This window comes from Lactuca sativa, chromosome 3, assembly GCF_002870075.4.
Source record: "Lactuca sativa cultivar Salinas chromosome 3, Lsat_Salinas_v11, whole genome shotgun sequence".
NCBI classification, from domain to species: Eukaryota; Viridiplantae; Streptophyta; class Magnoliopsida; order Asterales; family Asteraceae; genus Lactuca; species Lactuca sativa.
Window position 1 is genome coordinate 45006653 of NC_056625.2, and position 24623 is coordinate 45031275.

Sequence of the window (24623 nt, forward strand, 5' to 3'; positions counted from 1 at the left end):
TAGGCATTTATATTGAGTTGATAGTCTAGGTTAACCTTTGTAACTCATTTTGAAGAAATGAAAAGGAGTTATGTGAATATTATGTGAATTATGTGTTTTATGCTTAATTATTAGGGCTTAATTAATTAAGAATAAAAATAAGCGTCAAAATTAAAGTGTGAGATAAGCCCGATATCTTTACATAAAGTTGTAGTGGTCGAAACAAGGATTTCGGGGATATAAAGAATACCAAAATCCGAGTTATAACGAAGAAGTTATGACCTGTCGAAGTTTCGCGACAAAACCGGCACGGTGCTGAATGTCGTAAAAAGTGAGTTTTTGATAAACTACTTTTTTAGCCTTATTAATCTAAATGAAAGTCGTAGTATTCGTTAAACCGAGAAGTTCGATAAAAAGAACGCCCAAATCTGACTTCGTATGAGGAAGTTATGATTTTTCGAAGTTTCAGCGTAGCAGTAGACAACTAAAAACTCGAATTTTAGATCGAGCGATTTTTAGCCGACACAACCTAAACGAGAATTGAAGGTCTCGTCATTAGGAGCACAACGGTAAAAAGTCTGACGAAAACGGACGTCGGATGAAGAAGTTATGAATTTTTAACGGATTTCCTGTCCCGGTCTGTTAAAAATAATAATATAAAATTTAAAGTCAAAATTAGCCGACGAAGTCTAAACGGAAGTTGTAGATCGTAATTTTAGCTACGCGTGCATATAAAGAACGTCAAAAACGGAGCTCGTATGTGAAAGTTATGGATTTTAGAAGTTTTGGCGCGAAAACCGAGAAATTTCGCATAGTCACAATTGCCACGTCACCCTCGCTTAGAAAGTGACACGTGTCCTGCTGAGTCACCTGGCTACTGAGTCATTAGGCTACTGAGTCACCGAGGCTGCTGAGTCATGCGAGCCACGTGTCCTCTTCTGATTCGACCGAGGAGGAGGCGCAATCCGAAGCAGCCAGCTCCCCAGCCGAAGCTTCGCCCAGCTGCCGCGTGTGTCCGAGCCTCGCATAGCCTAGCTCCGAGCCTCGCAGGTGCGCCAGCAAGCCGCGGTCCACTTAGAAGCCGCCAGCGAGCCCTCGCATGTGCGAGCCACCCCCTCTGCGAGCCTTCCTAGCCGTTGGATCAGGAGACTTCTCAGCCATTGGATCAGAACTGCGGACCCTATAAATAGAAGGGTACCTGCGAGGGTTCCCGGTTACTTTTGGAATTTTGTCACCTTTAACCCCTAAACCCATATTTTCTTCATCTTAACATCCCGCAAAGCCCCGGTATAAATTGTAAAGCCCGGAATACCCCACGAAGTGCCCGAGAAGCCCGGAAAATTTATCTTTTCGGTTTCGAAGCCTGACCTTTCGCAGAGCCCGGTTTCTCAATAAAACTCCCGGTTTTATTAGAAACGATCGTTTTAGGAAACGAATTGCTGCCCAATTTTCACCAAAATACGTGAGTGTGTAGTTACTTTCAATTTACACATAGATATGAAGTATTTACCTTGAAATCCGTGTTATGTGTAAATATGCTAATTGTTTATTCGAGGTGACTGTTGAATTGATGTTTTATACAAGTTTTAAACTGTATATGCTTTTTATCTACTAAATATGTTGGGTAGAACATGGGTAGATGAAATAGTTGATGTGTGTTAAAATGGTGAGAGGCCTCGATGTTGATGTTGTTGTTGTTGTTGTAGTCATCTAGCGAAGTATAGATGACAACCACGGACTTTCTAGACAGTCCAGTGGAACACTAGCAGGTTCGCAACTTGTAGGTGTTGATGAATTAAATGTTCATTGGCGTACTTCATCCCCCTCATGGTTGCCTTAAGGACATGTATGGCTGAGGAAACCCCTTAGCAGTAGTGTCCATCCCGATGATAATCCTTAGGCTAGGTCCCTTGTGATAGGTGTTTAGGGACGTAAAGTGAGGACAACAGGAATGGGTAATCAGGGTTATTGTTGATTGGTGAACTTAATAAGTATATTATTATTGTGGGTTGAAAACCCTATATGCTCACCAGGCTCCCAAGCCTGACCCACTCAGTTTTATGATTACAGGTAGTGGACCCCGAGCATAGTCGGAGGACGACGAGAGATTTTTGGATTATAGGCCAGTAGTTGTAAATAACTGTTGAAAGGCTTATAATGTCTTGTTTATGCTTTTGATCTGTATCGGAACATGACATCCCGAGGTTTTGATGTATATGGAAAATATATACCTTCTTAATGAAGGATTTTGATAAACTTTTATCATATATTGTTTGGGGACCAATTCCGCAATATCTTATAAAAAGATTTCTCTTATTTTATTTTAAAAAGCATAAATTAAATCGGTCTTTTCTGGCCGAGAAATATGGGGATGTCACAGTTGGTATCAGAGCATTAGTTTAAGCGAACTAAGAAATTGTAGAATTTCTAGACTTGAACTTAGAATGCTAAGTGATGATTGTGAGACGAGTGTCTACCATATTTTAGACACGAGCACTAGTTTATTTTAGGGAAGATGCCTAAAATTCCCTTATGTGCTAAATGCTATGTGTTTGCCATGTGTGCCATTTTTTGTTCGGATCTATGGTCTGTTGCCGACCGGATCTGGAAACCTTATGTGTGTAGGATTCTAAGCGTATGAATACGAGATTAGAACTAACATGTAAACGTTTCAGAGTGATAAGGGAATTGACATGTCTAACAAGGATAAAGACCTAAATTTCTCCTTATTCAGTATATAGATTGTAATGGCAAGAACTCGGAGTGGAGCTGGAAATGCAAACTGAAACCAACAACCTCAACCTCCAGTGGTGGAACAGGTGCCTATAGTAGGAGCTGCACCCAAACCCATCACCATGGCTGGAGTACGAACTATGATTCAGGCCATGTTGGCTGAACAGAGGGAGGAATTGAGGCAAATGTTGCTGAACGACAGGGATGAACCTTTAGTTCCTGTTGAACAACGTGAACTAAATGACAATCGATCTGAAGAAGGGAACAATAGAAGATCGGTTGGTCATAGTGAACCGCTTGTGGTTGGGAGGAATAACCACGAGGGTAGAGTGGAGAGAAATGGGTGCAAGTATAAGGACTTTATGACTTGCAAGCCATCGACCTTCAATGGAAAAGAAGATCCTGTCGGAGTATTGGACTGGATCTCGGAAATGGAGTTGGCTTTCTTGACTTGTGATTGCCAAGGCAAGTTAGAAACTACGTTTGCAGTACGTCAGTTCAGGGGTAGTGCTGCTCGTTGGTGGAGCACTTTGGGGAAAACCCTAAGCCCTAAAGAGCCACTGCAATTAACTTGGGCAGAGTTCTTGGTGCACTTCAAGCGCAAGTACTGCTCGGCCCAAAACGTACTTGAGTTAGAAAACCAATTTCTAACGTTGCAGAAGGGGAGTATGACCGTTGACGAATATACAAATAACTTCACAGACAAAATGGAGTTTGCTTTGCGTATTGTCCCATATGAGTTGGCAAAAATAGACAGGTACGCAAAGGGACTTCCATGGGAGTATGCGGTGCCAGTACGTCAGGCACTTACTTTGGAGGCAGCTATCTGGGCTGCCAAGTCTGTTGAAGATATGATAAAAGGGAGAGCCGCCAGCAAGGTTGAAGTTGGCGAAAAGAGAAAGTTTGAAGGAACTTCAGGTTCCAATAAAAAGAACAAATTCTCGAAGACTGGTTCGAGAAAGTTTGGAGGAGGAAGCGAAGCCAAGTGGTGTGACAAGTGTAGGAAGAAACATGCTGGGAAGTGCAGCGTGGAAGTCACTTGTTACAAATGTGGAAAGCCAGGGCATTATGCCAATGAATGCACCTTCAATAAGAACGTATGTTTTGGGTGCAATGAAGAAGGGCATATTTTGAGGGTCTGCCCGAAGAAAGAAGGACGTAGCAAAACCCAATCTAATACCAAAGCCGAAGGTAAGAGCCTTCCAGATGACGCTCGAAGCTGCGAAAGAAGAAGCCGATGTCGCTTCAGGTACCTTTCTCGTAAACGAATTGCCTGCCCAAATTTTGTTTGATTCTGGAGCCAATTACTCCTTTATATCGCATGAATTTGGTAGAAAGCTAGCTTTGCCTGTAGATATGCTAGTTAATGCTATAATAGTCGAGATTGCTAGTGGCAAGTTTGTACCGGTTAGCCATCGTATGAAAAACATCCTCATTGACTTGGATGGGAATAAGTTCCAAGAGGAATTATTGCCTATCGAGTTAAATGGATTCGACATAGTTTTAGGAATGGATTGGCTTAGCGCCAACGACGTAGAAATACTATGTAGAAAGAAGATAGTAAAAGTAAACCCGCCAGGGAAAGAGTCGTTTATGGTGTACGGAGACAAACGCAGAGTAAACTCTGGAATCATTTCTCTAATGAAAGCCAGAAAGTGTTTGGCCAAGGGATGCACATCATATCTAGCGTTCATGATCGATGCCAAGATGGAAAAGAAGGAGGTACAGAATATTCCGGTGGTGTGTGATTATCCGGAAGTCTTTCCCGAAGATCTTCCCGGATTGCCCCCTGATCGACAAGTAGAATTTCGTATCGACTTGTTACCAGGAACGACGCCAATAACGAAAGCACCTTATCGATTAGCGCCAACCGAAATGAAGGAACTTATGACACAACTTCAGGAGTTATTGGACAAAGGTTTTATTCGACCTAGTTCATCACCCTGGGGAGCCCCTGTGTTATTTGTAAAGAAGAAAGACGGAAGCATGAGAATGTGCATCGATTACAGAGAGCTGAACAAAGTGACGATAAAGAACAAGTACCCTATGCCAAGGATCGATGACTTGCTCGACCAGTTGCAGGGTTCGAGCTATTTCTCGAAGATCGATCTTAGGTCGGGATACCATCAACTAAAGGTGAGAGAGCAGGACATCGAAAAGACTGCTTTTAGAACGAGATATGGACACTATGAATTTTTGGTTATGTCGTTCGGACTAACCAATGCCCCAGCAGCTTTCATGGATTTTATGAATAGGGTTTGTAAACCATTCTTAGATAAATCCGTGATAGTATTCATAGATGATATCTTGATTTATTCGAAAAGCAAGCAGGAGCATGAAAAGCATCTGCGTGAAGTGCTAGAAGTCCTGAAAAAGGAGAAGTTGTATGAAAAGTTTTCCAAGTGTGAATTTTGGATTCAAGAAGTCCAATTTTTAGGTCATGTGGTTAACCAAGAAGGGATAATGGTCGACCCAGCAAAGATTGAAGCTGTAATGAAGTGGGAAGAACCAAAAAGTCCTACGGAGATTCAAAGCTTTTTAGGATTAGATGGATATTACCAAAGGTTTATCCAAGGCTTTTCTTCGATTGCTACTCCATTAACAGCTTTCACCCACAAAGGAGCCACTTATGCTTGGAATGAGAAGAATAAGGAAGCCTTTGAGAAGTTGAAGAAGAGATTGTGTGAAGCACCGATTCTTTCATTGCCTGAAGGAGTTGATGACTTTGCAGTTTATAGCGATGCATCCGGATTTGGGTTAGGTTGTGTTCTGACCCAAAGGGATAAAGTGATCGCGTATGCATCGAGGCAATTGAAGGAGCATGAAAAGAACTACCCCACTCATGATCTGGAGTTGGCAGCGGTAGTATTTGCCTTAAAGATATGGAGGCATTATGTTTATGGCACCAAGTGTAAACTTTTCACTGATCATATGAGTCTCCAATATCTCTTTAATCAGAAGGAATTGAACATGAGGCAACGACGCTGGCTAGAGTTACTCAAGGACTACGACTGTGAGATACTTTACCACCCTGGTAAAGCAAATGTTGTTGCCGATGCTCTCAGTCGGAAGGTAAACCTTGAAAAGAAAAGGCCAAGAGCGTTGAGAATTGAAGTTGTCTCGACAATTGTGGAAAGTATAAAGAAAGCTCAAGAGGAAGCTTTAGAGAAAAATGACCGAAAGGAAGAACGTTTGGGCAAAACGTTAGTGTTCGGTACAAACAACCAAGGATTGAAGGTATTTCAAGATAGAATTTGGGTACCTAAGACGGGCGGAATAAGAGATCTTGTGATGGAAGAAGCTCACAGGACCATGTACTCAATTCATCCCGGCAGTACGAAAATGTATAGGGATCTAAAACCCTATTGTTGGTGGCCGACGATGAAGCTCGATGTTGCTAAGTATGTGGCCGAGTGTGTAACTTGTGCTAGGGTTAAGGCACAACATCAGAAACCGTATGGGAGTCTAGAACCTTTACCCGTACCCATGGGTAAATGGGAAGACGTCACCATGGATTTTGTGACTAAACTGCCCAGAACAAGGAACGGTCACGACATGATTTGGGTGGTCATTGATCGCTTCACTAAGAGTGCGCATTTCATAGAGGCCAAAGAGAAATTGTCCATGGATAAACTTGCGAATTCTTACGTGAAGGAAATTGTGAGGCTTCACGGTGTTCCGTTAACGATTGTGTCCGATCGTGACGGCCGTTTTACCTCAAGGTTTTGGAGGAGTCTACAAGAGGAATTGGGTACCAAGTTGTGTTTGAGTACAGCTTACCATCCGCAAACCGATGGTCAGAGCGAGCGAACGATTCAAACATTGGAGGATATGCTGAGAGCATGTACCCTAGAATTCCAAGGTAACTGGGATGAACACTTACCTTTAGTAGAATTCTCCTATAATAATAGTTTCCACTCAAGCATTAAGATGGCACCTTATCACGCTTTGTATGGGGAGAAGTGTCGAACGCCATCATGTTGGCTGGAAGTTGGGGAAAAGCAGTTTATGGGACATGAAATAGTCCATGAGATTGCTGAAAAGTTGAAAGTGATAAGGGAAAGGATGTTAGCTGCTCAAGATCGACAAAAGAGTTATGCTGACAAGAAAAGACAACCGATATCCTTCGATGTTGGAGATTCGGTTTTACTTAAAGTCTCGTCGTGGAAGGGACTTATAAGATTTGGGAAACGAGGGAAGTTGAGTCCAAGGTTTATTGGACCATTTAAAGTTCTTCAGAGGATCGGGAATCAAGCTTACAAGCTAGAGTTACCGGAAGAACTAGAGGGTATTCATAACACCTTTCATGTGTGTTATTTGAGAAAGTTCACAGGAGATGTGCCCGACATAATTCTAATTTCTGAGTTAAGGTTGGATGAAAACAAGAGGTTGATCGAAGAACCTGAGGCAATCGTTGACCGTAAGACTATGAAGTTACGACGCAAGATGGTCGATTTAGTGCTTGTGCGCTGGAAACATACGAATGGACCAAATCTCACTTGGGAAACGGAGAGTGACATGATGAGTCGCTACCTGCAAATGTTTGGTGATATGTGATTCCGGGGACGTAATCATCCTAAGGGGGAGAGAATTGTAACACTCATGTTTCTAGCCTAGGCATTTATATTGAGTTGATAGTCTAGGTTAACCTTTGTAACTCATTTTGAAGAAATGAAAAGGAGTTATGTGAATATTATGTGAATTATGTGTTTTATGCTTAATTATTAGGGCTTAATTAATTAAGAATAAAAATAAGCGTCAAAATTAAAGTGTGAGATAAGCCCGATATCTTTAGATAAAGTTGTAGTGGTCGAAACAAGGATTTCGGGGATATAAAGAATACCAAAATCCGAGTTATAACGAAGAAGTTATGACCTGTCGAAGTTTCGCGACAAAACCGGCACAGTGCTGAATGTCGTAAAAAGTGAGTTTTTGATAAAATACTTTTTTAGCCTTAGTAATCTAAACTAAAGTCGTAGTATTCGTTAAACCGAGAAGTTCGATAAAAAGAACGCCCAAAGAAGCCCGACCTTTCGCAGAGCCCGGTTTCTCAATAAAACTCCCGGTTTTATTAGAAACGATCATTTTAGGAAACGGATTGCTGCCCGATTTTCACCAAAATACGTGAGTGTGTAGTTACTTTCAATTTACACATAGATATGAAGTATTTACCTTGAAATACGTGTTATGTGTAAATATGCTAATTGTTTATTCGAGGTGACTGTTGAATTGTTGTTTTATACAAGTTTTAAACTGTATATGCTTTTTATCTACTAAATATGTTGGGTAGAACATGGGTAGATGAAATAGTTGATGTGTGTTAAAATGGTGAGAGGCCTCGATGTTGATGTTGTTGTTGTTGTTGTAGTCATCTAGCGAAGTATAGATGACGACCACGGACTTTCTAGATAGTCCAGTGGAACACTAGCAGGTTTGCAACTTGTAGGTGTTGATGAATTAAATGTTCATTGGCGTACTTCATCCCCCTAATGGTTTCCTTAAGGACATGTATGGCTGAGGAAACCCCTTAGCAGTAGTGTGCATCCCGATGATAATCCTTAGGCTAGGTCCCTTGTAATAGGTGTTTAGGGACGTAAAGTGAGGACAACAGGAATGGGTAATCAGGGTTATTGTTGATTGGTGAACTTAATAAGTATATTATTATTGTGGGTTGAAAACCCTATATGCTCACCAGGCTCCCAAGCCTGACCCACTCAGTTTTATGATTACAGGTAGTGGACCCCGAGCATAGTCGGAGGATGACGAGAGATTTTTGGATTATAGGCCAGTAGTTGTAAATAACGGTTGAAAGGCTTATAATGTCTTGTTTATGCTTTTGATCTGTATCGGAACATGACATCCCGAGGTTTTGATGTATATGGAAAATATATACCTTCTTAATGAAGGATTTTGATAAACTTTTATCATATATTGTTTGGGGACCAATTCCGCAATATCTTATAAAAAGATTTCTCTTATTTTATTTTAAAAAGCATAAATTAAATCGGTCTTTTCTGGCCGAGAAATATGGGGATGTCACAGTTGGTATCAGAGCATTAGTTTAAGCGAACTAAGAAATTGTAGAATTTCTAGACTTGAACTTAGAATGCTAAGTGATGATTGTGAGACGAGTGTCTACCATATTTTAGACACGAGCACTAGTTTATTTTAGGGAAGATGCCTAAAATGCCCTTATGTGCTAAATGCTATGTGTTTGCCATGTGTGCCATTATTTGTTCGGATCTATGGTCTGTTGCCGACCGGATCTGGAAACCTTATGTGTGTAGGATTCTAAGCGTATGAATACGAGATTAGAACTAACATGTAAACGTTTCAGAGTGATAAGGGAATTGACATGTCTAACAAGGATAAAGACCTAAATTTCGCCTTATTCGGTATATAGATTGTAATGGCAAGAACCCGTAGTGGAGCTGGAAATGCAAACTGAAACCAACAACCTCAACCTCCAGTGGTGGAACAGGTGCCTATAGTAGGAGCTGCACCCAAACCCATCACCATGGCTGGAGTACGAACTATGATTCAGGCCATGTTGGCTGAACAGAGGGAGGAATTGAGGCAAATGTTGCTGAACGACAGGGATGAACCTTCAGTTCCTGTTGAACAACGTGAACTAAATGACAATCGATCTGAAGAAGGGAACAATAGAAGATCGGTTGGTCATAGTGAACCGCTTGTGGTTGGGAGGAATAACCACGAGGGTAGAGTGGAGAGAAATGGGTGCAAGTATAAGGACTTTATGACTTGCAAGCCATCGACCTTCAATGGAAAAGAAGATCCTGTCGGAGTAATGGACTGGATCTCGGAAATGGAGTTGGCTTTCTTGACTTGTGATTGCCAAGGCAAGTTAGAAACTACGTTTGCAGTACGTCAGTTCAGGGGTAGTGCTGCTCGTTGGTGGAGCACTTTGGGGAAAACCCTAAGCCCTAAAGAGCCACTGCAATTAACTTGGGCAGAGTTCTTGGTGCACTTCAAGCGCAAGTACTGCTCGGCCCAAAACGTACTTGAGTTAGAAAACCAATTTCTAACGTTGCAGAAGGGGAGTATGACCGTTGACGAATATACAAATAACTTCACAGACAAAATGGAGTTTGCTTTGCGTATTGTCCCATATGAGTTGGCAAAAATAGACAGGTACGCAAAGGGACTTCCATGGGAGTATGCGGTGCCAGTACGTCAGGCACTTACTTTGGAGGCAGCTATCTGGGCTGCCAAGTCTGTTGAAGATATGATAAAAGGGAGAGCCGCCAGCAAGGTTGAAGTTGGCGAAAAGAGAAAGTTTGAAGGAACTTCAGGTTCCAATAAAAAGAACAAATTCTCGAAGACTGGTTCGAGAAAGTTTGGAGGAGGAAGCGAAGCCAAGTGGTGTGACAAGTGTAGGAAGAAACATGCTGGGAAGTGCAGCGTGGAAGTCACTTGTTACAAATGTGGAAAGCCAAGGCATTATGCCAATGAATGCACCTTCAATAAGAACGTATGTTTTGGGTGCAATGAAGAAGAGCATATTTTGAGGGTCTGCCCGAAGAAAGAAGGACGTAGCAAAACCCAATCTAACACCAAAGCCGAAGGTAAGAGCCTTCCAGATGACGCTCGAAGCTGCGAAAGAAGAAGCCGATGTCGCTTTAGGTACCTTTCTCGTAAACGAATTGCCTGCCCAAATTTTGTTTGATTCTGGAGCCAATTACTCCTTTATATCGCATGAATTTGGTACAAAGCTAGCTTTGCCTGTAGATATGCTAGTTAATGCTATAATAGTCGAGATTGCTAGTGGCAAGTTTGTACCTGTTAGCCATCGTATGAAAAACATCCTCATTGACTTGGATGGGAATAAGTTCCAAGAGGAATTATTGCCTATCGAGTTAAATGGATTCGACATAGTTTTAGGAATGGATTGGCTTAGCGCCAACGACGTAGAAATACTATGTAGAAAGAAGATAGTAAAAGTAAACCCGCCAGGGAAAGAGTCGTTTATGGTGTATGGAGACAAACGCAGAGTAAACTCTGGAATCATTTCCCTAATGAAAGCCAGAAAGTGTTTGGCCAAGGGATGCACATCATATCTAGCGTTCGTGATCGATGCCAAGATGGAAAAGAAGGAGGTACAGAATATTCCGGTGGTGTGTGATTATCCGGAAGTCTTTCCCGAAGATCTTCCCGGATTGCCCCCTGATCGACAAGTAGAATTTCGTATCGACTTGTTACCAGGAACGACGCCGATAGGGAAAGCACCTTATCGATTAGCGCCAACCGAAATGAAGGAACTTATGACACAACTTCAGGAGTTATTGGACAAAGGTTTTATTCGACCTAGTTCATCACCCTGGGGAGCCCCTGTGTTATTTGTAAAGAAGAAAGACGGAAGCATGAGAATGTGCATCGATTACAGAGAGCTGAACAAAGTGACGATAAAGAACAAGTACCCATTGCCAAGGATCGATGACTTGTTCGACCAGTTGCAGGGTTCGAGCTATTTCTCGAAGATCGATCTTAGGTCGGGATACCATCAACTAAAGGTGAGAGAGCAGGACATCGAAAAGACTGCTTTTAGAACGAGATATGGACACTATGAATTTTTGGTAATGTCGTTCGGACTAACCAATGCCCCAGCAGCTTTCATGGATTTGATGAATAGGGTTTGTAAACCATTCTTAGATAAATCCGTGATAGTATTCATAGATGATATCTTGATTTATTCGAAAAGCAAGCAGGAGCATGAAAAGCATCTGCGTGAAGTGCTAGAAGTCCTGAAAAAGGAGAAGTTGTATGCAAAGTTCTCCAAGTGTGAATTTTGGATTCAAGAAGTCCAATTTTTAGGTCTTGTGGTTAACCAAGAAGGGATAATGGTCGACCCAGCAAAGATTGAAGCTGTAATGAAGTGGGAAGAACCAAAAAGTCCTACGGAGATTCGAAGCTTTTTAGGATTAGATGGATATTACCAAAGGTTTATCCAAGGCTTTTCTTCGATTGCTACTCCATTAACAGCTTTGACCCACAAAGGAGCCACTTATGCTTGGAATGAGAAGAATAAGGAAGCCTTTGAGAAGTTGAAGAAGAGATTGTGTGAAGCACCGATTCTTTCATTGCCTGAAGGAGTTGATGACTTTGCAGTTTATAGCGATGCATCCGGATTTGGGTTAGGTTGTGTTCTGACCCAAAGGGATAAAGTGATCGCGTATGCATCGAGGCAATTGAAGGAGCATGAAAAGAACTACCCCACTCATGATCTGGAGTTGGCAGCGGTAGTATTTGCCTTAAAGATATGGAGGCATTATCTTTATGGCACCAAGTGTAAACTTTTCACTGATCATAAGAGTCTCCAATATCTCTTTAACCAGAAGGAATTGAACATGAGGCAACGACGCTGGCTAGAGTTACTCAAGGACTACGACTGTGAGATACTTTACCACCCTGGTAAAGCAAATGTTGTTGCCGATGCTCTCAGTCGGAAGGTAAACCTTGAAAAGAAAAGGCCAAGAGCATTGAGAATTGAAGTTGTCTCGACAATTGTGGAAAGTATAAAGAAAGCTCAAGAGGAAGCTTTAGAGAAAAATGACCGAAAGGAAGAACGTTTGGGCAAAACGTTAGTGTTCGGTACAAACAACCAAGGGTTGAAGGTATTTCAAGATAGAATTTGGGTACCTAAGACGGGCGGAATAAGAGATCTTCTGATGGAAGAAGCTCACAAGACCATGTACTCAATTCATCCCGGCAGTACGAAAATGTATAGGGATCTAAAACCCTATTATTGGTGGCCGACGATGAAGCTCGATGTTGCTAAGTATGTGGCCGAGTGTGTAACTTGTGCTAGGGTTAAGGCACAACATCAGAAACCGTATGGGAGTTTAGAAACTTTACCCGTACCCATGGGTAAATGGGAAGACGTCACCATGGATTTTGTGACTAAACTGCCCAGAAAAAGGAACGGTCACGACATGATTTGGGTGGTCGTTGATCGCTTCACTAAGAGTGCGCATTTCATAGCGGCCAAAGAGAAATGGTCTATGGATAAACTTGCGAATTCTTACGTGAAGGAAATTGTGAGGCTTCACGGTGTTCCGTTAACGATTGTGTCCGATCGTGACAGCCGTTTTACCTCAAGGTTTTGGAGGAGTTTACAAGAGGAATTGGGTACCAAGTTGTGTTTGAGTACAGCTTACCATCCGCAAACCGATGGTCAGAGCGAGCGAACGATTCAAACATTGGAGGATATGCTGAGAGCATGTACCCTAGAATTCCAAGGTAACTGGGATGAACACTTACCTTTAGTAGAATTCTCCTATAATAATAGTTTCCACTCAAGCATTAAGATGGCACCTTATCACGCTTTGTATGGGGAGAAGTGTCGAATGCCATCATGTTCGCTGGAAGCTGGGGAAAAGCAGTTTATGGGACCTGAAATAGTCCATGAGACTGCTGAAAAGTTGAAAGTGACAAGGGAAAGGATGTTAGCTGCTCAAGATCGACAAAAGATTTATGCTGACAAGAAAAGACAACCGATATCCTTCGATGTTGGAGATTCGGTTTTACTTAAAGTCTCGCCGTGGAAGGCACTTACAAGATTTGAGAAACAAGGGAAGTTGAGTCCAAGGTTTATTGGACCATTTAAAGTTCTTCAGAGGATCGGGAATCAAGCTTACAAGCTAGAGTTACCGGAAGAACTAGAGGGTATTCATAACACCTTTCATGTGTGTTATTTGAGAAAGTTCACAGGAGATGTGCCCGACATAATTCCAATTTCTGAGTTAAGGTTGGATGAAAACAAGAGGTTGATCGAAGAACCCGAGGCAATCGTTGACCGTAAGACTATGAAGTTACGACGCAAGATGGTCGATTTAGAGCTTGTACGCTGGAAACATACGAATGGACCAAATCTCACTTGGGAAACGGAGAGTGACATGATGAGTCGCTACCTGCAGTTGTTTGGTGATATGTGATTCCGGGGACGTAATCATCTTAAGGGGGAGAGAATTGTAACACTCGTGTTTCTAGCCTAGGCATTTATATTGAGTTGATAGTCTAGGTTAACCTTTGTAACTCATTTTGAAGAAATGAAAAGGAGTTATGTGAATATTATGTGAATTATGTGTTTTATGCTTAATTATTAGGGCTTAATTAATTAAGAATAAAAATAAGCGTCAAAATTAAAGTGTGAGATAAGCCCGATATCTTTACATAAAGTTGTAGTGGTCGAAACAAGGATTTCGGGGATATAAAGAATACCAAAATCCGAGTTATAACGAAGAAGTTATGACCTGTCGAAGTTTCGCGACAAAACCGGCACGGTGCTGAATGTCGTAAAAAGTGAGTTTTTGATAAACTACTTTTTTAGCCTTATTAATCTAAATGAAAGTCGTAGTATTCGTTAAACCGAGAAGTTCGATAAAAAGAACGCCCAAATCTGACTTCGTATGAGGAAGTTATGATTTTTCGAAGTTTCAGCGTAGCAGTAGACAACTAAAAACTCGAATTTTAGATCGAGCGATTTTTAGCCGACACAACCTAAACGAGAATTGAAGGTCTCGTCATTAGGAGCACAACGGTAAAAAGTCTGACGAAAACGGACGTCGGATGAAGAAGTTATGAATTTTTAACGGATTTCCTGTCCCGGTCTGTTAAAAATAATAATATAAAATTTAAAGTCAAAATTAGCCGACGAAGTCTAAACGGAAGTTGTAGATCGTAATTTTAGCTACGCGTGCATATAAAGAACGTCAAAAACGGAGCTCGTATGTGAAAGTTATGGATTTTAGAAGTTTTGGCGCGAAAACCGAGAAATTTCGCATAGTCACAATTGCCACGTCACCCTCGCTTAGAAAGTGACACGTGTCCTGCTGAGTCACCTGGCTACTGAGTCATTAGGCTACTGAGTCACCGAGGCTGCTGAGTCATGCGAGCCACGTGTCCTCTTCTGATTCGACCGAGGAGGAGGCGCAATCCGAAGCAGCCAGCTCCCCAGCCGAAGCTTCGCCCAGCTGCCGCGTGTGTCCGAGCCTCGCATAGCCTAGCTCCGAGCCTCGCAGGTGCGCCAGCAAGCCGCGGTCCACTTAGAAGCCGCCAGCGAGCCCTCGCATGTGCGAGCCACCCCCTCTGCGAGCCTTCCTAGCCGTCGGATCAGGAGACTTCTCAGCCATTGGATCAGAACTGCGGACCCTATAAATAGAAGGGTACCTGCGAGGGTTCCCGGTTACTTTTGGAATTTTGTCACCTTTAACCCCTAAACCCATATTTTCTTCATCTTAACATCCCGCAAAGCCCCGGTATCAATTGTAAAGCCCGGAATACCCCACGAAGTGCCCGAGAAGCCCGGAAAATTTATCTTTTCGGTTTCGAAGCCTGACCTTTCGCAGAGCCCGGTTTCTCAATAAAACTCCCGGTTTTATTAGAAACGATCGTTTTAGGAAACGAATTGCTGCCCAATTTTCACCAAAATACGTGAGTGTGTAGTTACTTTCAATTTACACATAGATATGAAGTATTTACCTTGAAATCCGTGTTATGTGTAAATATGCTAATTGTTTATTCGAGGTGACTGTTGAATTGATGCTTTTTACGACGCTCATTGCGCGTCGTAAAACGCTCAGACGACGCGCAAATGCGTGTCAAGGAAGGCCCTGTCATAAAGAGAGACGACGCGCTTTTGCGCGTCGTCTATAGACGACGCGCATTTACGACGCGCATTTATGACGCGCATTTACGACGCGCGGTTACGACACGCAATGAGTATCAAGGAAGGCCCTGTCATAAAGCAAGACGATACGCATTCGCGTGTCGTAACCTTACGACGCGCGTGTTAATGACACGCAATGCGTATCAAGAAAGCCTCTGTCAAGAAAGGCCATGTCATAAATGAAGAGGACACGCATGTTTGCGTATCATAATTTTAAATGTTAAAAAAAAATATTTTTTATAGATTTACTAATTTTCAAATTAAATTTGCATTTAATGCCTCACAATATAAAATAAAATATCATATACAAAAAATATAATCCATTTCATAAAATTTAATGTCTTACAATTCTATTTGTTACAATATATAAATTTACATGATGTGTAGTGGAACAAACAATGAGATACGCATACAATGGAGATGGATAACAAGACATCAAAAAGGAAAAAGAAGGGCAAAAAAGTAAAATACGAGGCCACGCATGAGAAGCTCAGCTACTTTAGCAGCAACTGTGTTACGTGCAGCATCCTTGCTAGCCTGAGAATGAGATGCATATCAAAATATCAAAGTTGTTAAGTAACTAGTTCCTTTTGTTTACTTTCCCAAATATTTTTTAAACATCATTTATCCGTACAGCACTCAAAGTAAGAAGACATACCTCACCCCTTATCAGCAATGGGTTTCTTCCCTCATCAATTAGGACATAATCAAGTTCATCAACTATTGCAAAATGCAATGGTTTTGGCCTGATAAACATTGTGCTATTATTAATCCAAGAGACACTTCAAATGAAATCTGCCTTAGTAATTAGTATTAGTATAAAAATGTGGTAATACCATCTCATAACAAGTTGCAATTACAGACGATAAAATCCCAACAAGCATCTACAGTGAAAACATATTAATCCAAGGGCAAATATGTAATTTTATATTCATGTCTAAAAAAAGCATACCATGGAATAAGGAGCATACGGGAAGTCTGAAACTCCATAATGCAAACCATCAACAATAAAAGCAAAAGCATTCAAAGGCTGACTAGCACTCACAAACTTTTTTCACAAAATCAAAACGCATCAGAAATATATATATATATATATATATATATATATATATATATATATATATATATATATATATATATATATATATATATATATATATATATATTAACAACAAGGGTATTATAGGGAGTTTACCAAAACCCCGGTTCTAGCAATCGCCAATACTCCAATGTCCTTAGTGAACAGTGTGACTATGGAACCAAATGAAACTCCCAATATTGCAGCCAAAGTAACACCCATCACAAAACCAATCTAAAGAAAATAATAAAACATTAATTAACTTTTATAAAATAAAAACATCTTTATATATTATATAAACAAAATAATTATTAATTAACATTACAGTCAACACGAAGTATGTGATATCCTTCACAGATCTATAATTCCCTTTTGAAACCGAACTAGCAATCAACGCCTAAAACAAAACAAAACAAAAAAATGGTTAAGAAGTCAACTAACTGACAAATAGTCAAACATTTTCCTTAAACTATATGTCAAGTCAAGTCAAAGTCAACATTTGGTGAATTTATACCTGACCAGATGCAGCCAACGCATCTGTAATAAGGGAAACTGCCAACCAAACTTGCAGACATATATGATGAAGCAGTAGAGTAGAGTACCTTGAGCATTTCATTTTGTGCTGTCAGCAACTGGTCCCGCCCTTGCAACTGTACCATACTCATGTTACCAGCAAGGATGTATGCTTCTTTCCCGCCCAGGAAATTTGTTTTCTTTATTCATTTAAGAACCAAAACCCTAAAAAACATTATATAGAATTATAAAAACTTCAAGAAAAGTCAAAGGGAATAATACCTCAAGAATATGTAGACGTCAATTCACAGGCAATTCAGCATTTAACACAGCAGATTTTATACCAAACTGTCAAAAAATATATAAAAAGTTTTATTAAAATCTATAATAGGTAAAAAAAAGATTAATTTAATGGGAAAAATAATACTTGCTCAAAGTTTTAGTCTAAAACTTGTGTCAATTGTATTTGTAAATATAAAGACTTTCTTTTGAACAAGATCCAACTTCAAAATTGCAAGAATGTAAAGAAGCTTATCTCGATAACTACATTGTATCTAAATATAAAAGTAAAAGAAATAAATAAAGATTCAAGAAACTATAAAATGTATTAAAGAAATGCCCTAAAATAAGTTTGTTAAATAAGTATACAAGATTTTAGCTCTTAAGCTCTTACCCAAAATTGCTGAACATTTTTGGGGACAATTTCGTCCTTTCCATCACCAACTTCTGCTAAAGTAAGAATATAGGGATTGTGTAGATAAAGCTTCTTCAAGCTTTCAACATCATCACTGCAAAAATTTCATCAGAATTAATTGAATGAAGAAATTGCAGGGGTAGAAATGGAAATACCATCTTATAAGAAGTGATAATGACACAAACAAACCTTGAGGTAGCAGCCATGAGAAGGCATTGACATCTTTTAGGAATGTGAGTTTTGAGATCTTTGAGATTCTTTTCATATCCATATGTAAAAATAAGATCTGCCTGATTTACTAACATGAATCAGTACTTTAATAAAGAGTATTATAAATGTTACAGAAAGAAAAGAATCCATACCTTATCAAGAATAATAATTGAAAGATAATCATGAACGGATTTTGCTTGAAGAACACCTGATGAAAGACATCTTTGGACACAAGCTGGAGTAGAAACAAAGATATAAGGAGGCCCTGACAATGCTGTCGCCTGAAAATTGGAAAACAAAAGCAAAAATTACCAATTTACCGTTGATCTTTATAATATTGAAGAACAGAATTGGATTTTGTATAAAAAATTTACAAAAACTAACCATTTCAGAGAAACTTGGTTCACCCGTTAACTGAAACTTTATTTGGCAACATCATTTTTGCAAGAGGAAGTAATGCCCCTTGAGAAATCAGAATTTGTCTCGGTTCTTCACCTTCTCCTGCAACATTTCCTAATGCTTAAGCACATTGCTCTGCAACAGGCACTGAACTCTTTTTTGGATAACAATTACAAAATTAGAATTACGCCATTGAAGTGATATGAAAAAATCAAGAAATATTAAAAACTAAGTACTTAACACTAACCTCCAATTTGAGCAATGAGTAAAGGTAATGCAGGCAATTAAGCTCTTGTTTCTTTAGTAATAATAGCTCCACCACAACGGATAATTCTCTATAAACACCACAACATACAGGTATATTATGTAAAGAAAGTGAAGTAAGAAGTCACAGGTGTAAGTAAGGCTGCTAAAGATAAAGATGAAGCAACTCACATATTGAAAAAGCTGACTGATAACACTCTGGAACCGTTCTTGCATCATTGGGGGTGGCCCTTGACCTTGTGCATATGCCGGGAAGTAGGGTGATGATGGAACTTGTACATCCTCCCTGTGAATTCAATATTTTTATCATTACTATTTACCAAAACAGACTGAAAAAAAAAACACCATAATAATCAATAATCCTATTCCTACCTAATGGACCATACTCCCTGCCTCAAATTCTTGTTCACTGATGATGAATAATCACCAGAATAAACAGCTTTCACTGAAGAAGAAGAACAAGTCCCAACACTTTTCTGATTACTTCTCAATTTACTTGCTTTCCTACAATGCAATCAGTAAACCTCATCATCACATTTTCTCCATCCCCAAAATTAACCTACCACTTATGAATCGGTTATTATTTTATATAACAAATGCATATTTTTATTCATTCTATTTCTCACATGTTCAGTTTAACCCAAAAAACCAACCCTGTGTTTTCCTGTGAAATTAGTGTTTTCCAATCAAGATATATCATCTACTTCCAAGAAATCCATTAATAGTCAATATCAACATTTTATAGAATGAATTTAAACCCTTGGAGTAGAAGATTTTTGTTTATTTGGGCATGGTCAGTATCAAACTCCTTGAATTTTAAGGACCGAGAAATTGACTTACTTTGGTGTAGAAGGATATAAAAAGTTAGTCTTTAGTTAAGTGTCAACAGAAAGAAACGATAGGCAAGGAAGGATTTTCTTCGTTTCTATAATTCTATTTTAACGAGCAAGCGCACTTCAGGTTATTAATCATCAAGTTCTTAGCTTCAATAGAGCCCAGCAACCCCAAGTAATAAATCTTCACAATGAGTAATTTATCCAATTGAAAATCACTGAAGAATTTTAACAAGAAACACTCACACGCACAGAGACACTTTTTTATATAAAGAGTAAAATTTGATACCTGGAAGGAAGGGGGTGGAAGTTCTGTTCAGATATGGAACTAGGGCTTTTTGTAGAAGAGAATGCGAGAGAGTTAAATCTGAGAGAGGGGATGCAGGATTGTGCCATTTTTGTTTATCGATATGAGAGGTCGCTGTGTTTTTGTGGAGGAAGAGATGGTTGCTTATCCGTTAAACGACGACGACGATGCGACGGAGTGAGGCAGGCAATTAGCTATTATTACTAAAGAAACAAGAGCTTAATTATCCGTTGTGGTGGAGCTATTATTTCTTGTTTCTTCAACCTCGAACTTGAGCCCTATAGCTCCTCACAACCCCTTGACAACCTTTGAACGCCACCTCACACCCTCACCTGCAAATAAAAAAAGAAATAATAAGAAGGGAGAAGAAGGGTTGTGATCGAGATAGAGGAAGAAAAGAGGAAGAATACGCACATCATTTCTTTCTTCTTTCTTCTTTTCGCTCTCCAACTCTGGCTATAAATACGAAAGCGCAAGAGATATTGAGAGGAGTGAGCGGGGTACTTCAAAATTTTGGGGGATTTTCCATGTTTCTAGTGGTGGCGGCTGCTAGGTTTTACAGAGAGTAGTAGGGGAGAAAATGAAAGAAGATATTACTATTTCAAATGTGTTATGTTTTATTAGGGTTTGCACATAGAAGGAAGTGAAAGTCGATCGGAGAAGAAGGGGTTTGCAGAGAGAAAGAAGGGAGAGAATGAAGTTGATTTGGCGGGTGTAGAGAGTAGAGAGGAAGAGGAAGCGGGTGTTCAAAATTTTGGGGGATTTAGTTTCCCCCCTGATTCCCAGAAACGCGTGTTTATTAAAATTATAAAGCGACATTTGTAGAGGACGCCCTTTTTATTATAGGTGCCCTCCGTGTTTTTAATATTTTTACATCAGACACTAATTTAAGGGCACTCAGTAATGCGCGACCTAAATCCTTAAAATTTTTGAAGAGATGACACTTTTTTAATGTCGCTCTCTAATGCGTAACATAAATCAAAGAGCGTCGTGTTTTGCGCGTCGTAAAAGGTCTTTTTTCTAGTAGTGACTGTTGAAAGGCTTATAATGTCTTGTTTATGCTTTTGATCTGTATCGGAACATGACATCCCGAGGTTTTGATGTATATGGAAAATATATACCTTCTTAATGAAGGATTTTGATAAACTTTTATCATATATTGTTTGGGGACCAATTCCGCAATATCTTATAAAAAGATTTCTCTGATTTTATTTTAAAAAGCATAAATTAAATCGGTCTTTTCTGGCCGAGAAATATGGGGATGTCACAATCTCACTCACAACCTTTTGTCTATCAGTAAACTCACTAAAGATAACTTGGTGGATGTCTTACTTTCTTATCCTTCGTTTTCTCTTCAGGATCATCACACCAAACAGTTCCTAGCCAAAGGAAATTGTGAGAATGGTCTCTATGTCCTACACCCAAGTCATCAAGCACTTGTGTCTCATTCACGACCCCAAGCATGGTTTGAAGTTTGGCATTCCCGTTTGGTTCGTGCAAATTTTGACGTTATTACATCTTTACAAAAACTTGGTTATCTTGTAGTTAATGCATTGTTACCTAAACTGGGCTTATGTTCCCCGTGTCAACTTGCTAAAAGTCAACGTTTACCGTTTGACATAAATAAAACTCGTGCCTTAAATTGATTAGATCTTGTTCATTGTGACCTGTGGGGACCTTCCCCTATTGCTTCAAATGACAACTATCGATATTATGTCATATTTGTTGATGACCATTCTCGCTTCTCTTGGTTATACCCCTTAAAGGCAAAATCTGATTTCTCACGTGTATTAGTGGGTTTCCTCAATATGGTACAAACTCTATTTTCAAGGAAAATCAAAATATTTCAAAGTGACGGTGGTACTGAGTTTTTTAATCACCATGTCAAGTCCATATTTGAAGCAAATGGTACTTTACATCGGTCCTCGTGCCCGTATACTCCGCAACAAAATGGACGGGCAGAACGAAAACACCGACACATTGTTGAAACGGGTTTGAAAATGATGTTTAATGCCAACCTGCCTTCAACTTATTGGGTTGATGCCTTTTCATCTGCAGTTTACATAATTAATCGACTACCCACAAAAGTTCTTGATGGAAAATCACCATTTGAGATTGTACATTCCACACCACCCGGTTACTCAACATTTAGGGCATTTGGGTGTCGGGTCTTCCCGTATCTACGTGATTACTCAGAAAACAAACTTGCTCCATGGAGCATACCTTGTGTTTTCATTGGCTATAGCCCTCTGTACAAGGGCTATCAGTGCCTTGATCCTGTCACATCTCGGATATATGTTTCTCGACACGCAAGATTTGATGAAAGTGTCTTCCCCTTTATGGCTAACACTAAACCCAGTTCACTCACCAGCCTTGTGATTTGCACCTTCCTTGACAACCCATATACTTCTCTGTCAAAACCAAGCACCCCGATCTCTCCCATTCAACCTGCCACTATCGACAACTCCTCCCCCTGCAAACTATGCTCAGATAACAACTCTTCAAACCCCCATTCGAGCCCAACCTCAAGCCCAACTTCGAGCCACGCCTCTAGCCCAATCACCGACTCCTCCTCAAGCTCGTCATCCCCTTCCTCTCCACATCCTATGACTCCACCCAACACTATTCCCTTACCATCACCTCCGCCACCCCTTCCACCCACACATCGTATGACCACTCGTGCCAAGTCAGGCATTTTCAAGCCTCGCCACTTCGCCGACTTCTCCACTCTTTCAAGCCAGCCATTACACACTGCTTTGCTCGCTACCAGTGACCCAAAAAGTGTGAAATCTGCCCTTAAACAACCTCAATGGGTTGATTCCATGAAACGTGAACTTGATGCTCTTCATAAAAATACCACTTGGACCTTAGTTCCACGTCCTTTAAATCGCCAGGTGGTGGGGTCCAAATGGCTGTATCGCACAAAGTTCCATTCCGATGGCACCATTGAACGACACAAAGCACGACTTGTTGCACAAGGGTTCAGTCAAACTCTTGGGATAGACTACTCCCACACTTTTAGCCCTGTGGTTAAAGCTTCCACCATTCGGATCATTCTATCTCTTGCAGTTCTTAACAACTGGTCCTTACATCAACTGGATGTTAACAATGCATTCTTGCATGGGCAGCTCACATAGTGTTTATTCATGGAGAAACCTCCTGGGTTTGTTGATCCTCGACACCCAAATTATGTGTGCAAGTTGAATAAGGCACTTTACGGCCTTAAACAAGCCCCACGTGCGTGGTTTCATCGACTAAGCACCTTTTTAATTTCTAACGGATTTTCTTGTAGCAGGGCCGATACTTCTCTATTTATCTTTTCACATGGCGGGTGTATCATGTATCTTTTGGTGTATGTTGATGATTTAATTTTAACTGGAGATGCTCAAAGAGTTTATCACTCAGCTTCACAATCACTTTGCCATCAAAGACTTGGGAAAGCTTAACTACTTTCTTGGTCTTGAGGTCTCCCATCTACATGATGGTTTGTTCCTAAGCCAAACAAAATATGCCAAAGATGTGCTTGAACGCGCTAAGATGCTTGATGCCAAACCGGCACCCACTCCCTTGTCACCAACTGTCACCCTCTCCTCAACGGGTGACCCATATTCGGATCCGACTCAGTACCGCTCTATTGTAGGGGCACTGCAATATCTTGTTGGAATAGTGTCTAAGGCTGTAACTATATTAGGCAAGTATTTGATCCAGTTGTGCATGGTCCTTTTGGGTTGCCTTCACCATAGCAACTTGATAGGATGATTTAATAAGAGAGAGTAAATATTATTAATATATTATGGGAATAATATAATGAATAATATATTGTTATTTGATTAATATAAGTCAAAGAATTAATTAGAATTAATTTGGTGACTTAAAGAGATTAATTAAATAAAGGGGTATAAACTGTCAATTGTTTGATAGTTAAGCTTTAGACTGTAAATCCATTTGGATAAGCTATGGACGGATTCTAGAGGCTTTAGGATAGCTAAAATCATCCATTAGAGTTATCTAGGAATGGATTTGGATAGCCTTAAGAGAAGATTATCCAATTAGGGTTTAGGTTGTAACCCTTAAGGAGTCTACAAGTATAAATAGACCCTATGGCTGATGGAATTCGACACATCTCCTAAAGCAAGGAACCTCTGGTCGAAATTCCTCCCCTCTCCTCTCTCCTAAATCATTCTTATTGCTTTGGTGTTTGTAAGCCATTAGAGGAGTGACATTTGTGACTCTAGAAGCTCCAAGACCTCAAGATCAACAAGGAACTCAAAGGTATGATTCTAGATCTATTTCAATGTTGTTATTTAACCTAATTAGTCATTAGAAGACTTGGATTCAATGCATGTTTATTAGAAAGCCTAGATCCGAGCATTAGGGTTTTGCATGCGCACATAGGAAAGTTCTTATGGCTAAAACCCATCAGTGGTATCAGAGCCTAGCTTGGTTTTCTTTAAATTGTTGCTTGATTAACTGAAACAAACCTGCAAAAATTCGATTTTTAGGTTTCTGAGTCACTGACTCGGCGAGTCCCAAGGTGGACTCGGCGAGTAGGCCTGACTCGGCGAGTCCCCTTGTGCACTCGGCGAGTCAAAGCGTCAGGAATGACCAGATTCGGGATTTCTTTGTAATTATCTTATCTAAACTTTCCATAAACTAATTAGATCAATGTTAATTCGTTTTTATGATAAATATAACTGCAATCTTGATCTAATTGAAAATATTTATCTTATAATAAAATATTTAATTCCTTATATGATAATTAATTAATTATTTTGATTATTTTGGTAATTATCTTAAAAAGAAATCTTGAATAAATCAAATATAGATAATTAGGATATTAATTGTTAATTGGAATTATTTGTTATTTGATCCTCCATGTTTTAAATGTTTAAAACTTGCCCTCAAGTTTTGAAAATTATATTTGTGAT

The 24623-nt window shown here is 40.0% G+C and overlaps 3 protein-coding genes and 1 long non-coding RNA gene across 4 annotated transcripts; all 4 read right to left on the minus strand.

The window, feature by feature from the left end:
* Nucleotides 1-15702: 15702 nt before the first annotated feature.
* LOC128133011 (uncharacterized) lies at nt 15703-16292 on the minus strand. Its single transcript, XR_008231204.1, has 3 exons — nt 16234-16292; nt 16056-16143; nt 15703-15934 (listed from the first exon to the last, which is right to left on the minus strand). It is a non-coding gene; the product is annotated as an uncharacterized LOC128133011 (long non-coding RNA).
* A 42-nt stretch (nt 16293-16334) lies between these two features.
* On the minus strand, nt 16335-17133 carry LOC128132745 (protein DETOXIFICATION 45, chloroplastic-like). Its single transcript, XM_052769677.1, has 4 exons — nt 16990-17133; nt 16801-16872; nt 16593-16709; nt 16335-16445 (listed from the first exon to the last, which is right to left on the minus strand). The coding sequence occupies exons 1-4, from the start codon at nt 17089-17091 to the stop codon at nt 16335-16337; spliced, it is 402 nt and encodes a 133-aa protein (XP_052625637.1). The 5' UTR covers nt 17092-17133.
* A 137-nt stretch (nt 17134-17270) lies between these two features.
* On the minus strand, nt 17271-18419 carry LOC128133012 (DEAD-box ATP-dependent RNA helicase 16-like). Its single transcript, XM_052770023.1, has 5 exons — nt 18277-18419; nt 18045-18173; nt 17872-17972; nt 17662-17761; nt 17271-17336 (listed from the first exon to the last, which is right to left on the minus strand). The coding sequence occupies exons 1-5, from the start codon at nt 18277-18279 to the stop codon at nt 17289-17291; spliced, it is 381 nt and encodes a 126-aa protein (XP_052625983.1). The 5' UTR covers nt 18280-18419; the 3' UTR covers nt 17271-17288.
* Nucleotides 18420-18575: 156 nt separating this feature from the next.
* Nucleotides 18576-19904, minus strand: LOC128132746 (ATP-dependent Clp protease proteolytic subunit 5, chloroplastic-like). Its single transcript, XM_052769678.1, has 4 exons — nt 19678-19904; nt 18928-19059; nt 18727-18841; nt 18576-18626 (listed from the first exon to the last, which is right to left on the minus strand). The coding sequence occupies exons 1-4, from the start codon at nt 19782-19784 to the stop codon at nt 18576-18578; spliced, it is 405 nt and encodes a 134-aa protein (XP_052625638.1). The 5' UTR covers nt 19785-19904.
* Between the last annotated feature and the right edge of the window lie 4719 nt (nt 19905-24623).

Coding starts and splice junctions, on each gene's coding strand:
- LOC128132745 (XM_052769677.1), bottom strand. CDS start 17,091: ATGAAATGCTCAAGGTACTCTACTCTACTGCTTCATCATATATGTCTG. Junction 16,710..16,800: donor TCACATACTTCGTGTTGACT/GTAATGTTAATT, acceptor TATTTTCTTTAG/ATTGGTTTTGTGATGGGTGT. Junction 16,446..16,592: donor TTGCTAGAACCGGGGTTTTG/GTAAACTCCCTA, acceptor TTGTGAAAAAAG/TTTGTGAGTGCTAGTCAGCC.
- LOC128133012 (XM_052770023.1), bottom strand. Junction 17,762..17,871: donor CTCATGGCTGCTACCTCAAG/GTTTGTTTGTGT, acceptor TGATGTTGAAAG/CTTGAAGAAGCTTTATCTAC. Junction 17,337..17,661: donor AAAATGTTCAGCAATTTTGG/GTAAGAGCTTAA, acceptor ATTTTTTGACAG/TTTGGTATAAAATCTGCTGT.
- LOC128132746 (XM_052769678.1), bottom strand. CDS start 19,784: ATGGCACAATCCTGCATCCCCTCTCTCAGATTTAACTCTCTCGCATTC. Junction 19,060..19,677: donor TTCCACCCCCTTCCTTCCAG/GTATCAAATTTT, acceptor ATTGCATTGTAG/GAAAGCAAGTAAATTGAGAA. Junction 18,842..18,927: donor CAGGGAGTATGGTCCATTAG/GTAGGAATAGGA, acceptor TTGAATTCACAG/GGAGGATGTACAAGTTCCAT.